This window comes from Harpegnathos saltator, unplaced genomic scaffold (genome assembly GCF_003227715.2).
Source record: "Harpegnathos saltator strain DR-91 unplaced genomic scaffold, Hsal_v8.6 scaffold381, whole genome shotgun sequence".
Taxonomy (NCBI): Eukaryota; Metazoa; Arthropoda; class Insecta; order Hymenoptera; family Formicidae; genus Harpegnathos; species Harpegnathos saltator.
The window spans coordinates 1580615-1595461 of record NW_020230185.1 but is presented as its reverse complement, the minus strand read 5'-3'; the positions used below and the strand labels follow the sequence as shown (position 1 = coordinate 1595461).

The 14847-nt window shown below is 47.2% G+C and overlaps 1 protein-coding gene across 2 annotated transcripts in view; it reads right to left on the bottom strand.

Annotated features, from left to right (window-relative positions):
• LOC105192436 (thrombospondin type-1 domain-containing protein 4) overlaps positions 1–11890 on the bottom strand; it is a 93300-nt gene extending 81410 nt beyond the window's left edge. For both annotated transcript variants that reach the window (XM_011156580.3, XM_011156581.3), the window contains exons 1-2: positions 11459–11890; positions 9183–9310 (exon numbers count right to left, since the gene is read on the bottom strand). In XM_011156580.3, the coding sequence (XP_011154882.1) occupies positions 9183–9289 (107 nt within the window). In that variant the 5' untranslated portion in view covers positions 9290–9310; positions 11459–11890. The remainder of the gene's footprint in view (positions 1–9182; positions 9311–11458) is intronic.
• Positions 11891–14847: the final 2957 nt, after the last annotated feature.

Sequence of the window (14847 nt, the reverse complement as noted above, 5' to 3'; positions counted from 1 at the left end):
TTTCGTAAGGCGCGCGTAAGAACGCAATCGTCGGAAAGAGAGAGAGAGAGAGAGAGAGAGACAGAGAGAGAGAGAGAATAAAACGCGGCAAAGGAGAAGCGCAGAGGCGGCCGAAGAGAGGTAATCCTTGGAGAGCCCGGCTCGGCTTATGAATAGTATTCCTTGTGTTCCTGCGCGAAACGGACGCGCGCGCGCGCGCGCGAGCTCGTCGCCGGCGATTCCATCTTCGGTCGCGATGCGATCGCGATGCGCGCTGCTCCTCTCCCGCGAGCCGGCCGATACTCGCATGGAAATAAATCGATCGGGACGCGCGGAATGGAAACGCTCGATTTGCAATTACCGGCGGTGCTCGTCTCGGGCATCATTAGAGGCCTGAAAAGTCGCGAGGATACGCGGCGGTCTATTACGCCGTCTAATGACGCTAATCGATGGCTGTCGCGCGAGTCGGCCGTTATTAATCGCGCGACTCTGCGAGTCCGCGAGCTCGCAATTTCGTTGAGAAAGCGCGCGTGTCGGCGCTGACAAACACGCGCGCGTGGCCGGCTCGATAACTCAGCCGCCTCGGCCGTTTCAGGCCCGATAACAGGCGATCGCGAGCCGCCATTTGTCTTCATCCGCACTTGTCGTTCATTCACCCACAAAAAAAGTATTCTATTTGTAGAGTGATTTTTCCTCGTGGTCTTGTATTCTTAAGCGAAGCTTTTTACAGAAAAAGGACTCCTCTTTCGGCGAAGAGATTAAAGTGAATCAGTCATGTAAAATTTATTAGATATTTATTCTGTTTTCCTTTTATTTCAAGAGGATTTCTTTTTATATCAATTAATTTTCCTCTTATATGAAGAGAGGAATATGTTGAATGCCGGCTTCTTTTGCTCAGTCATGCTTTATCTCCAGACATGAACGAAAAAATAATCATATGCTTATGGGTCAGAATATTTGAAACGCCTTTTAAAAAAGATATGTATTTTACATGTCATTTTACGTTTTAATTTATAACGGTATAATGAACACGTTTCTCTTTCTTTGAAAACGTCAGTTAGCATATTATGTGCCTTTTTACTGCGAAAAAAGTAAAACAAACGGTAAAGCCGGTTTGTGAGATCGCTGAAATTTTTTAATCGTCTCGCATCACGTTTTTGGTGAATGACAACGGAACCACCGCAGCATTTGGTGGAGACAGATGACACACTCCGCGTTTAGAGTGTCTCTTGTGGATGTCAAGGGAGTAATTGATGAATAAAGTTTCAATAGCAGTCTGTGAGACCGACATATTGGAGTTTAGAGGTTAAGCACCGCGAGGCGGCGCGCGCGCGATTTAAAATTGCGAAGCGGCACTTCGCGTTCATTGACTGCGTGCGGAAAACGCAACAGTTTAGTGAAAATTATTTTATTATTTATGATCGATGATTATTATAGATCTTTTTATTATTTATGATTTGTGATTATTTTTATTATTTATGATTGGTGTATACTTTTAGACCTACCAATAATATAACATTCTTCCTTCAAACGTTGGTCACTCAATCGTGTTCTGTCCGAACGCAGCCATTGCGACATTCTCGAGAGAGATCGCGAAAATCGAGATGCGACTCTCGTCGAGTCATTTCATTCTGATATACCATAAACAACGGTCTCTCACGACGTGAGGAACGGTCCATGACATTCTCGTACGGGCCAAACCGGCGGCCATGATCCTTGCGAATTTCCCGCCCTTGGAATATTCGAGAAATATTTTGCTCGTCGGTGAAATTCCACAACCATCCGCAACACTTCGGTCCAATCTCCGCGATAGCACGATGGAACGTGACGGTCGACACCGAAGGAGGAGAGGAGAGGAGGGGAGCCTTCACGTGCGGACAAATGGCGGAAGCGGCTCTCCGCCAGCTGAAGGACGCGTCCGCGTGAGGCAGGAGGCGAATTCTCGGCACGCGACGGTTTTCCATCCGGAACGAGCGCCCTCGCGAATTTGCGACCTGCGTTACCGACGACCCCGACAACAACGACGACGACGACGGCGCTGCATTATTCCCGACGCATCGCGTTTCGCATAAATCGTTTATATTCAGCTACCACAGCAGGCCCGCAGACTCCTCTCTCTCTCTCTCTTTCTCTCTCTCTCTCTCTCTCTCTCGGCGGAGCAGCGCGGCGCGGCGGATTAAGAAATGCGCGGCGCGAAACGCGCGGACGCGCGGCGATCCGATCGCATCTACGGGCGTCCCCGAGCATCTCTCTCTCTCTCTCTCTCTCTCTTTCTCGACGGGATGCGACATGGAAACGCGAATACTTGATCTACGCGCGTTCCGCGCGCCCGGCGGCGAAGATCAAAAGACGCTCGCACGTCGCTCGCGCGGCGGCGTGCCGGCTGCTCTTCACATTTCTGACACGTTCGTTTCGAGGCGCGGCTAATGGACGTAACGCGCACACGTGACGTTTACGTATCCGTCCGCGCGTATCCCGCGTGCGTGCGTGCGTGCGTGCATGCGTGCGTGCGATTAAGCTCCGCGAGAGCGCGGTGCGTCGTAAATAATCGATATTAATTGCGTCGCCTTCCGCCTTGCTTTTCAATTCGCACCTCCGCGGGGAGACGCGAGGAATAGCTGACCCTGTTCGCCCTGGGTCCCGGGTGGGGGTCGGCTCTCGGCCGGCCGCGGCCGATGATGCACAAAAGCTGCGCAAGGAGCCGTCGCGAGCGCGCTTTCACGCGGCCGGAATAATGGAACTCGCGCCGAAAGAATCGCCGCCGCGATTTGATTCGACCGCGGGCGGGCGCGCCGACGACCGGCCGATCGCGCGCTAGCCGGCTTGCTCGCTTTCTTCCTTCCTCTCGGAGAGTACTCTCCGAACCCTCCTCTCCCGTTGGGCCTCGGAGGACCGCCGCACCGTGCGTAATGCGTACCGCGTGTGATCCGTGTGAGCGCGCGAGCGCGCTCGGCGCTAATTACCGTGCCGAGCCGAGCTACAGATTGCTTATTGTTCGCGTCGCTTCTTTTTCTCCAGCCCGAGACACGGTGAGACACACTCGGGAGAGGACTCATCCCGCCGAGGGCGGGGGAGGGGGGGGATTAACGCCGCGGCGGCTTATGCGCGAGTTATTGTAGCTTCACGGGCGTCAGCGGCGAGACGAGCGGCGCCGAGCGAGCGAGTTTATTAGTCGCGGGCAGCGTTGGCGTATTTCAAAGCTCTCGTTTGAAACGAAGGTTCTGACCACGCTTTAAACATTCGATAATCCTGAACGCGAATCTTTCTCCTCCTTTAAGTGTTTGATATTAATTGTGGACGTGGAATTATCGATGATGGGAATATGGTCTTTTCACAAGGTGCATTTCTTCGTATTCTTACGCATTACAGGATTACACACACATGTATACGTTACTACACGTGATCGTAAAACAATTGTTACACGCGCATGCATATATTGTATCCATTTATTTAACAGTTCACTTCTTGTGTTTATATGTTTCATAGTTTATTTGAATGAAATAATTTAAAAATCTTTCCCGACGCTGCGCGAAAGTGTAATAAAAATCAAATGCATATACATTTGAAGCATGTTTATTTTTACTTGTTTAAAATATTTAAAACATAAAAACATTGTTCAAAACATATTTGAAACGAAAAAACAGCTTTAAGAGAACATGATATTTTTTTTTGTTATTTTAATTCTTAAATTAGGACGGATGAAAATTCAGCCAATGATATTTTTTAACTGTTGCCACTAAATAACAACCAATAAATAATAGCATATTATTCAGCGGTATTCTGTTAGGATTTATAATGTTTGTAAATATCTTAGACCATTTATGTTCAAATAAATTTATGTTCAGATTTCTGTTCATTTAATTAAAGCTGCTTTTTATGTTTTGAATTATTTTAAACAATGTTTTTATGTTTTAAATATGTTTTAAACAAATAATATATTTTATAATATATTTTAAATATATTTTAAACAAATAAAAATAAACGTTTTGAGTATTTACGTTCAAATAAAAGTTTTCTCTTTACCAGTGGAAGGTTATTATTTTCCCTCTGAAAAATTGTATATAATTTAAAACCGTTTTACACATTGCCAGAAATTTTTACCCAATATTTGTAATTTATATTTGCACTTAAAAAGAAATGATAAAAAGAATTATGGATGAAAATTCACTCGTCTCAGTAATAAGAGGTAACAGCTTAGTGTTCAAAAGTTAAACATGTTTTTTACCAACCTGGTTGCAGAGCGTGGAGAGAGAGAGCGCGCGCGCGCGCGCGAGAGAGAGAGAGAGAGAGAGAGCGTGCACTCGCGAGATAGCCGAGTGCATTCAACCCCCCGCGGTCCCGAATAATCTCGAGGAACAGCTCGAGGAACGTTTGACACTTTAACTAACGCACGTTTGGCCGCGCGAGGAAGCGCGATCCGCGCGACTTGCAATTTCGGAGGTTCGCCAGCTCCTCGGATGGTATATTTCGATTACTCGTAATTATTTGTTCATTCCTGGGAATTCGCTTTGCAGGCTCCATCGCGACACGGAAAGCCACTCGGTTTCAGTCGAACGTAAATACGGGAGCGAAGGAGGGACGCGATTTCCGCGCAAAAACGTCAAGTCCCCTCTTCATACGCGACTCGGTTGCGCGGTATCATAAAATGCTAAACGGAGGGATTCGCGGGGGAAAAGGAGAGAACACGCGCCACCGGAAACCGCAATACGGGCACGGTTAATTTTTACGCATCTCCAGCGCTGCCTGCCTGCGCGCTGTCGAGCGGCGACTCAACAGCGGGCGGAAATTTTCATACGCCGCGGTAATCCCGTTATAATTAAAACAAAGGTAATTAGCACTTGTCTGCAGGGCGCAGCACGGGAAAATTCGAGTTAAGAGAACACAGAGGGAGAGGAAGAGAGCCTCGCGCGGAAAGTACGTTCTCGCATATTTGCGACGTAAAATACTCGCGCCGGGAAATATCCACGCTGAACGAACAGAGCATGTAAAACCCTCTAGGAACCTCCCTCCCTCGCCCATCGTTCCTAAAGCGGGCTCAAGCGGAGGAAAATCATCCCGCAGCAGTCGATGCAACGATTCGTTACCGGTTTTCGCGACGTCGACACGCGAGCCCACTCCGGACGAGTCGAAGGCGAAATCGAGCGGAGCACGCAGGAGCCGCGCGCGCGCGCGCGCGACGCGTCCTTTCGACGGGCGCGGAATCTCGGCGGTGCCGGGCTCGAAAGGACCGCTAATTATGCAGCGCCGCATCGGCGCGCGCTTTGTAAAGAGGACGCTCGCGCGGATAACAAGGAGGGGGGGGGAGACCCTCCGCTCTCCGCCCGGAGCATCGGGAGTAACGAGAGAGCGACGATTGATGTCCCGTTCCGCGCGCTCGCGCTCGCACGCGCACACGAGGAAATTATTCCGCGCGGGGAGCGGGAGAGAGGGGGGGGAAGGGTGCTCGCGTTAAAATAAATCCGCCCGGCGTAGCCGCGGCACGGCGCGCCGGCGAAAAGAGAGATATCCTCTCGTTAAGATGACGAGTTATCGAAGGATCGTGTTTCGCGCGGGAACGGGCGCTCTCGCTCTCGTTCTCTCTCTCTCTCTCTCGTTCGTCCGGTCTTACTCGCGCCGGCGATTAATCCGGACTTGCAAAATGCATCGCGGCTCGAATTGCGCGCTATCGTTACGGACTGATCGCCGCGGCTTGATTTCTAGGCGATGGCTGTCTCTACGGCTCAATAAGGAGCCGCGGTGAAATCACTTGCTCGCGCTCTCGAGTGCGATTTTTCCTGATTTCCCGGGGTAAAGAGACCGGGGGGATTCGCCGAGAAAAGACCGTTCCCGTTGTTTTTAGGACAGAAGACTATTCTAGCCTACAAAACGCACGCATGGTCTGAAAGCTGAGATTTCAACGTGTAATTTACAAATAAAAAAAATGTTCATTTGGTTCTATTTGGTTAATTTTTGTGTGCCTCTTTGGATCCGAGAGAATGAACAACGAGAAGGTGTATTTTCGCGCAATTACGCTTCTTTATTTTCGCGAAAGTAAAAACGCGATACAAACGGCGGAGGAAATTTCCACGCGCGATGCGCGTGGCGATAGTGCTGTGAATGAAAGAATAACGCAGAAGTGGTTGAAAAAGTTTCGTGATGAAGATTTTAGTCTCGTCGATGACGAACGTTAGACCGTTTTTTTTTTTATCGACGGTTGATAACGATCGAGTTTCCAGATATGATATCGAAATGCAGCGTTGGACAACCATTTGCATCTCTTGCTATGATTGTGACATTTCAGTCAAAGAAAAGTATTCTGTTTGTAGAGTGATTTTTCTCATGAATTTCGACTTTTCGACTTTTGGAAATTTCAAAATTATTAAATTAACACAAGATAGGGCACTATTATAGTAATATATTCTTGATAATAAATAAAGTAAAAAAGTCTAATACTATTTTTTCTTCCGACGAATAGTTTGCGAGATATCGTAAGTTAAATGTTGAAAAAGTTACTAAATTTTCCTTAAATATTTCAAAAAATATTAGGCAAATAAAAAGATGTTTCAGACAAAAGTTGTTAAAATTAATTGGTAGAAAAAAAGATATAATAAAAAAGATATAATAAAAAAATTGGGCTTTCTATTTTAAAAAATTATGTTGACCTTCAACTGACCTTGAAAATGCCCTCCAAATAAAAAACTAATAATGCCACTGTCTTTCTCCTTCGAAATCATGGAACACATGTTTTAGCTTTTTTTAATATCTTTCATAGTTTTCGAGATTTTTTACCTGTTACGTTTGAAATAGCACCCTGTATATATATTACTTTTCGCTATATATTATAATAATTTTTCAAATTAACCAATATAACCAGTAAAAATAAAGTACAATAAGAAGTATATATGATAGTACAATAAGAATAAATAAAATTCCTCTTAAAAAAAGATTAAATAATCTGTGTGTAAGAGGAAATTTATATTAAAATCAATAAGATTTGCATTATAACATATAATCTCTCTAATTATAAGAATAATGTGTTTACAATATTTTCCTCTTAATCTTAGAGCTTAGAGGAATCCTCTTGAGTCATACGTAAGAACAAATCTAAAATTTAAATGATTCCGCTTGTTCTGAAATTATTTTTTTGGGTTATTTGTTCCGACGTTACGTTTTAGCCAACCCAACAATTTTCCTCTGCGCATCTCTCGGTCACGCTTTTCTTCTTTCATGACCCCCCGCGGATTGTCGTAAGGGCTCTTTTGGTTGCGCTTGAAAATTCATGCGTTTCATGCCGGATTAGGGATTAGCGTGACATGTCGCGCTTTTAATCGACTCGCTCTCTTGCTCGATGACCCTGATGAATTCATCAGCACCGGCCGAGTGTTTGAACGATCGAGCAATCTCCCGTTCTGCATACCTGCAGAACAGGAGGCGCTTAATTATATCGTAACTCACTCGCGTGCAGCAAGTTACTCCCGCCGTACCTTCCGCAAGCGCGCTTCGTACTTTGCACGCAGAAAGCGCGTTTTTTTCGAGCGGTACCTTGAGCGTGCAGCGTCTTATTCAAATGCGGCGTTTCGATGCCACACAAGATGACTGGAAAAGAAGGGGGGAGGGGCACGTATGTGTGCGTGTATTCGGGACTTGAATGTGCCCTCTACGAGAAACATCTTAAATGAATCGTTTACACAGTAAACAGCGTGTTACCTCCAAAATGTTCCACGTCCGCGAATTTGTTGCGCTTCGGCTTCCGGAATTCCTCGCGTATCGATCATGTGTGAAAAATACTTTGTCCTTGGGAGAATAAAAAATGTTTGAATTTCCTCCCGGTAACCCCTCCGAATTTGTCGGGGTGAAATTTTGCGGACAGGATTTTCCCCTCCGATTTTCGTCCAACGACTATCTTCACGCGATTAGCCATTAGACGCGTTATTCCACCGTCACATGAGAAAAACATAAACATTCACTCGCACGAGGCCTGGAATTCACTCTCTAAGCTATATTTCCGAGCGGCGGTGTTTCCGCGGCCGCTTCGAGCGAATTTTCGGCGAGGCTTCGTCCCGGCGAACTCAACCCTTAACCCTTTGTGGCGTAGGTGGACATCCAGAGGCCCATTTATTTTCCGTCAATTTTTTATATTTTATGAGCAGTTTTAATGATCGATTTCTTAGCAATTATATTTTCTAACTTCTTAAGACTCTAACTAATGTAAAATAATTGTGATTACTTATAAATTCTTTAAATTTATTTTTTTTTTTTTTTTTTTTTTTTTAATTTCTTTAAATTTATTATTGCTAATAGTAAATAAGTAAACACAATAAAATGTTTTTAAGAATAAATGTATGGCAAGGCGAGGAATGAACTATTTTTATCTGGGAATTGATACGCAGGGATTTTTTTGGGACGTTGATTACGACTCCGTTATCAGATTTCAGAAATTCAAAATGGCGGATCCAATATGGCGAATATAAAATTAAAAATTCAACCAATTTCCGTGAAACTAGGTATCTAGGGTTTTCTTAGGTCGCTGATTACGAATCCATCATCAGATTTTCAAAATTCAAGATGACCAATCCAATATAGACGGAAAACTTGAAAAAGATTGCAATTTCTAGGAAAATTGGTATTGAAGGGTTTTTGGGTCGCTAATTGTGAATCCATTATCAGATTTTCAAAATTCACGATGGCTGATTCAACATAGCGAAGCGAGAATTTAAAAAAACCCAAATTTTTCTGCCACTTTTAATTTCGAAAATCTGACAACGGATTTGTAATCAGCGACATTAAAAACCCCTAGATACCTAGTTTCATGGAAATTGGTAGAATTTTGAATTTTACGACCGCCATATTGGATTCGCCATTTTGAATTTCGAAAATCTGACAACGGATTCGTAGTCAACGACCCCAGAAAACCCCTGGATACAAAGTTTTATAGAAATCGATTAAGAGGAAAAATTCGTGGCTCAAAGGGTTGGAGGCCGCCATGGATGAACCTCACGCGAATTTTTAATCTCATTAAAAACGCAACCATGCTGTCAATACAAAGTTTTATAGGTAGCGATAACATTATGATCAAACGGGTCAATCCTCGCGCGTATACCTTGCTACAAACAATAACGAAAAAGCAAAAACGAAGAAACTTTGCTTGCGGTGACATTTGACGGTAGCTTTTAAGGGTTAAAGAGCAGGTCAGCCCGCGATGCGAACAATGCAGCGTCACTAACCTCAGATTCATCCTGGTCACAGCGGAGCCGCGCTGGCAATGTCGGCGTGAAAATCCCGCGGAGATGCGCGGCGGTGAGTCATCCTCCGATTTCCGTGAGCGGTCCATGGGAGATCTGCTCAGGCCATCCTGCGCGAAGAAACGGGAGGGCAAAGCTCATTATCAGGACGAGTGATATAGAGAGCGTAAGAAAAGGCGCCACGCAACAAATCACAGCGTCCCGTAACGGCGCGCCGGCACGCCAGGGCTGGGGGGAGGGGAGTGGAGCCGTTTGGACCGGCTGATCGCCTTAACTTTCGGAGGTTTAAGCTCCCCCGTTCTCCTTTCCTCGACCCAGCGTCGCTCGGCCGAACTTGAACGCGTCATCCGTCGGCGGGCAGGCGCGCTTTATTAGATTCGCCTCGAGTTCCTCTTTTGGCTCTGCGCGACACGCCTGGAAACCACCGGCGGTTTCAAACGTCCGCGATCCCGGCGAATCCGCGCGCGCAAGCGCGGCTGGACGTCTAAGCTTCAGCGTGAAACAAGGTAAACGTCCCAATGGCCAGACACGTCCCAGTAACCGACCACTTTGAAAAAAATATTTACTATTTATTTTAACAATAATGAGTGAAAGTAATAATTATTGCAGGTAAAAAAAAAACTCCAATATTTGACGATTAGTTGGAAAAAAAATATATCCAATTTGATACCTTCGTGTTGAAACAAAAATTAATTAAGTAAGTATGCACCTGTGGTTTGGCAAAATAACGGTCGACCGTTAATAAATTCATTAAGAGATAGCGTCTATATTTATATTACTTCCCGTTAGCACTTACCAATCTTACTTTCTAATTACGGTCGGACACTGGGACAAATTATCTCCGAAGATTGGGCCATAACCTATTTCAACTGTCCGGTCACTGGTCACATTAATGCGCTTCATTACTTGTGTGAATATTTCATTAATAATAGATGTATACATTGGTATAAATCTTTAAATAATTTTTTTCTACTTGAAGGAATCTTAAGTTTTCGAAATGTCGAATAAATGCAAATATTTATATCAAAATTGTTCTTGATATCGTATATTGTATCTTTTGTCGCGACCTACGCTTAAACGTCCGATTACTGGGACATTTGCCTGAATCCACCGGTGAGGTTAACAGGGGTTGTTCGAATTTGCCGTAATCGGCGACAATCCGAGCAAAACTTGCTAATTCGCTCTTGCGTTGTCCCTGACAATCTCCGCGATCTTCCGGAAAACGTCCGGACGCTTCGGCTTCTGGAGAAGACTCCGCGCGGTCGCGCGGAAGACTCGGTTCCGCCTCGGTTCGCGGAAAAATCGGGAATCTATGAATGAAAGATGGAAGTCGTAAAGGCAAGATCGCAATTTACGGCGCCGATATGTTGAGTCGCTACTCGCCGCGGGTATAAAGAAGCCTATGTCCCCGCGGTTTTCCGGTCGCGAAAGAGAGCGCGCGCGCGCGCGCGTTCCGTTGTGTGAACAGCTGCGAGAAATGCGAGCGCGCGTGTGCGCCGCGAAGGAAAGCACGGCCCTACGATAAATTACCGGGGAAATCTACGGTAAATTCGTCCGAGAGCTCCTCTGCATCGCGTGCGACCTCGGCACCGCCGACCCGCGCTCGCTCGAAGAGTGCTTCTCCGCGACTCTCTTTGTCCGTCAAAGAGCCCTCGAACGCGTGAACAGGTTCCTCAGATCGCGTAAGATCAGTCAAGCGAGCGTTATATCGCTCGAGCGGCGTAGTCAACATCCCGTCGGACATTCGCAAGCGAATACGGCAAAAGATTCAAACATCCTCTTCGCCTGGCCGAGCGAGAAATCGCGAACTTCGTGTCTCAGCTCTTGACTCTCCCGGGTCTTCTCGTCGCGTCTTAATATCGCGGTGAACTCCAGTCCGCTCCTCTCGCGAGGCGACACCCCCCGCTCTTCATCATTTCTGCAGCTTGTGGCAGACGTGAAAAAGGACACTCGCGCGGCATAATCTCCCGCGCTTTTCCTCGTCATTCTCGAATCGCGGACGGCGCCTGTTCGCGCTGTTCGCGCACTATCACTACCGGAAGCGTTACTCAACACCCAGCGGACTCTCCGTCCGTGTCTCGCGAAACGTGCCGCGAAAAACGAAGCTCCAGCCGGAAACTGAAAACGCATGACGACGCAGGAAGTGTCTCTCGCGTATCTTGGACTCGCTGCGTGACATTCGCTCGATTTCCGAGAGAGAGAGAGAGAGAGAGAGAGAGAGAGGAAGAGAGAAAGAGAGAGCATGCTAATTTACTCACTGTCACGGCTGCTCGCCTAATCCTTGTCGGTGATAGCAGCAGGTGGATCCTCCGGCTCGTCCCACGTGGCACACATGTCCCACGCAAAACCCCCGCACCCCCGCGCCCGACGTGGCTGGCGGTGCGAAAGTCAAAGAAACGCGGAAACGCACGGTAGGAGGCACGCGACGACGAAGAGAGAGAGAGAGAGAGAGAGAAAGAGAGAAAGAGAGAGAGAGAGAGAGAGAGAGAGAGAGAGAGAGAGAAGGGGAGAGATCGCACTACACTGTGTGTGTGTGTTTGTGTTCGAAGGGGGTGTCGACGAGGGCTGAGAGGGTTGGAGAACCCGCGCGCGACTTTCCGTCAGCCGGCAGGAAGGAACGGCCGAGCGAGCGTGTGCAGCACGCGCGCGAACGCCACCGCGACGGGAACGATAGTGGCGAAAGTGGGAGACCCTCCGGGAAATATATAGGTCCGCGGGGTGGTGGTGGATCACAGGAGAGAAGGAGGGAGCAGAGGCGCCGCGCCGCGCACGCATCCCTCCGCGCGGCGCAAGAGCGCGAGCGATACGATTAATACTTATTCCTTATTCTCGAAAATTTGTGGAAAATATCGTACACGATATTTCATCAATGGGTCAATGTAATTGGCGGAGAATCGTGAAATCTGGTGACGTCCGTGAAATATATTACGCGATATTTTTCAAGAATACCGATACCCATAAGCACAAAAGTTGCAGCAACATTGCTGCAACATTGCTGCAATATTGTAATGTTGCAGCAACGTTGCAGCAATATTGCTGCAACTTTTGTTCCATATGAGTGATATGATATACACAGAAGTGCAATGTTGCTGCAACATTGCTGCAACATCATTGCAACGTTGCAGCAATGTTGCTCCAGCTTTCTGTGCTATATGAGTACAGGCTTTGCACGTCGAGTCTGGCAATAAAAGTCGTAGAATGCTGGACCCGTATTCTTGCAAAATATATTCTATATTTCATGAATGTCACCAGATATTACGATCCTCAGCCAATTAAATTGCCCCATTGATGAAATATCATATATCATATTTTTCATAAATTTTCGAGAATAAGGGCCCCGTTCTGAGACACGTATATCCGTCCGTAATAATTTTATTTCAGTCCTGGCTTATATATATATATAGTTGGTTCTTCGATAGTCCAGCCTATCCATGGACTAAGGCTGTGTTAGTTAAAGACATTTTTCCGAAATGTTTTGATTTGGACTGAAGAAATTGAATCCTTCGGGGAAGTATTCGTAGTAGGTTCTTGTATTTAATTGTCTGACCTTTAGATATTTCGTAGCGAATGAAATGTAATCAAAGTGCGACTTTTTGAGGTTGGTATTTACATATTGAGACTCTTTCTTTTTTCTAATTGGTGACAGTAAAATTATTCTCGATGGATACATCGAATAAGATAAAGCGAAGTAGGAAGACTGATTGGACTGCAGAGAGGAGAAAAGCTTCCCGATATGAAAAAGAAAGAACATTATTGAGAAGAGACACGAGTATAGAGACACGAGCACGAATGAGAATGTCGGACAACGAACAGGAATGTCGGAATGAAATTCTCGACAATATCAATGGATATGTCAGGGCTTATACATACGCCTGTAGCAGTTGAAGGGTTGGAAAGGAACCAACCTTAGACTATCGCTACAGGTAGTTTAAATTTAATTTCCCATACAGCACAAAAGTTGCAGCAATATTGCTGCAACGTTGCTGCAACATTGCAACATTGTTCCAACGTTGCAGCAACGTTGTGCAACGTTTTTCAACTTTGTGTGCTGTATAAGTTGATGCAAGACTAAATCGTAAAAAAGTGTCTCTGAATACAAACGTCGTTAGTTCTTCTCATATTATTGTTAAACTACGACTAGACCAAAGTGCTTTTGTCTCCGAAGAGCACTCGTAAAGTCCGAAATCGTACGAAAATTGACTGATCGCAGTTGGTCAACCGTGACCGGTCGATTTTTCTCGCGACCTCGCGATTTTACGATTTCTATTGTAAACGCCGCTCAAGTTCTATTCGCGCGAGACTGGATTCGGGTTAAGGTCCGGTCAACATCGGTAGCAGCACACTCGGGCGAGAGGAGGAGGAGGAGGAAGAGCAGGAGGAGGTTCGCGTTAATTCGAGGCAACGCGTTGGCCAGCGTGAAGTAAACGCGGACGTCGGCTTGCTTTCCACATGTTCGCGTTTCGGCGACGAGTTTCGCGACGAGCGCGCGGGATCGGCTTCCCGTCGGAGCGGATATTGAGCGCTCTTTCTTGCCGTGACTTCTCGCTTCGACACGGCAGAGGGTAAAAAGCGCGATCGCGCAAAGGTACGTTCAAAGCTGCGTTCTTCCGCAAAGCGACGCTCGTGTTTTGCGCTCCGCGCGAGTTCCTCGATCAGACACGATACGATCGTATGCGGAAACCGGCCTCGTTCCTGCCTCTTCCTGAGGCGGAGGCCGCTCGAGGCGAGACCTTTCGCCGGGTGACACCCGGTGTGTGCGAGACGATTCCTACGCGACGAGCGAAGGCGCGCGCATCGCCACGGCGTTATCAGCCATTATCGTTCCCATTTCGCCGTTGAATCTCATCTAGATAATCGGCAGCATTGTTTAAAACGGCGGCTATCTGCGCGCTAAATGGACCGACGGAAATCCCGAAGAACGGCGTGCCCCTCTTCCTTCCTCGCGCCCTTTGCCCTCTCGGTTCGACGAACTGTAATTGTGGTACGGCAGCGCCGCGCCGCGCCGCGCCGCGCCGCGTCGCCGTAAAATTCAACCTGCGAGAGATTAGATTCGCGCGGCTTTCTCCTTTTATCACCCCGATGACGACGACGACGACGACGACGACGACGGCCACGCGCGGGAGGAAACCGCTCGCGCAACCGCTCCCTTTTATCCCCTCGCGCGCCTTTTTCCCGCGCGCTCGCCCTTTCTCGCTTTCTCTCGCGCGCCGCGCGACGTCTTTTTTCCGTCCCGGGCGCGACGGATCGCGCGTAAAATAGCGCGACGAATCGCGACGGTGCCGGGGAGACTGGAGAAGTGTCTTACGGCATGCGAGAGCCGCGCGATACAATGTGAGGCAGAACCAATTACGTCGGCCGATTAAGTCCGGTAATTAATCCACCGGTGATCGATGTTCGCTATAATGAACGTGGCTCTTTTTTCTCACTCGTAATATCCGAGCGCGATCTTTTCGAGGCTTCTTGTAAGCGCGTAATAGATAAAAATCTACCGTGACCGAGAGAGAATGTTGGGGGGGCGGGGGAGGGGGTGGGGGCGCGAGGCGGGGGGAGGGTTTCACGGTGAGCAAAAGAAGAAGGAAACGCGGCTGAAAGTGTGGCCGGTGATTATGATTTTTGCAATCATCGCGAATAACGAGCGAATTCAGCT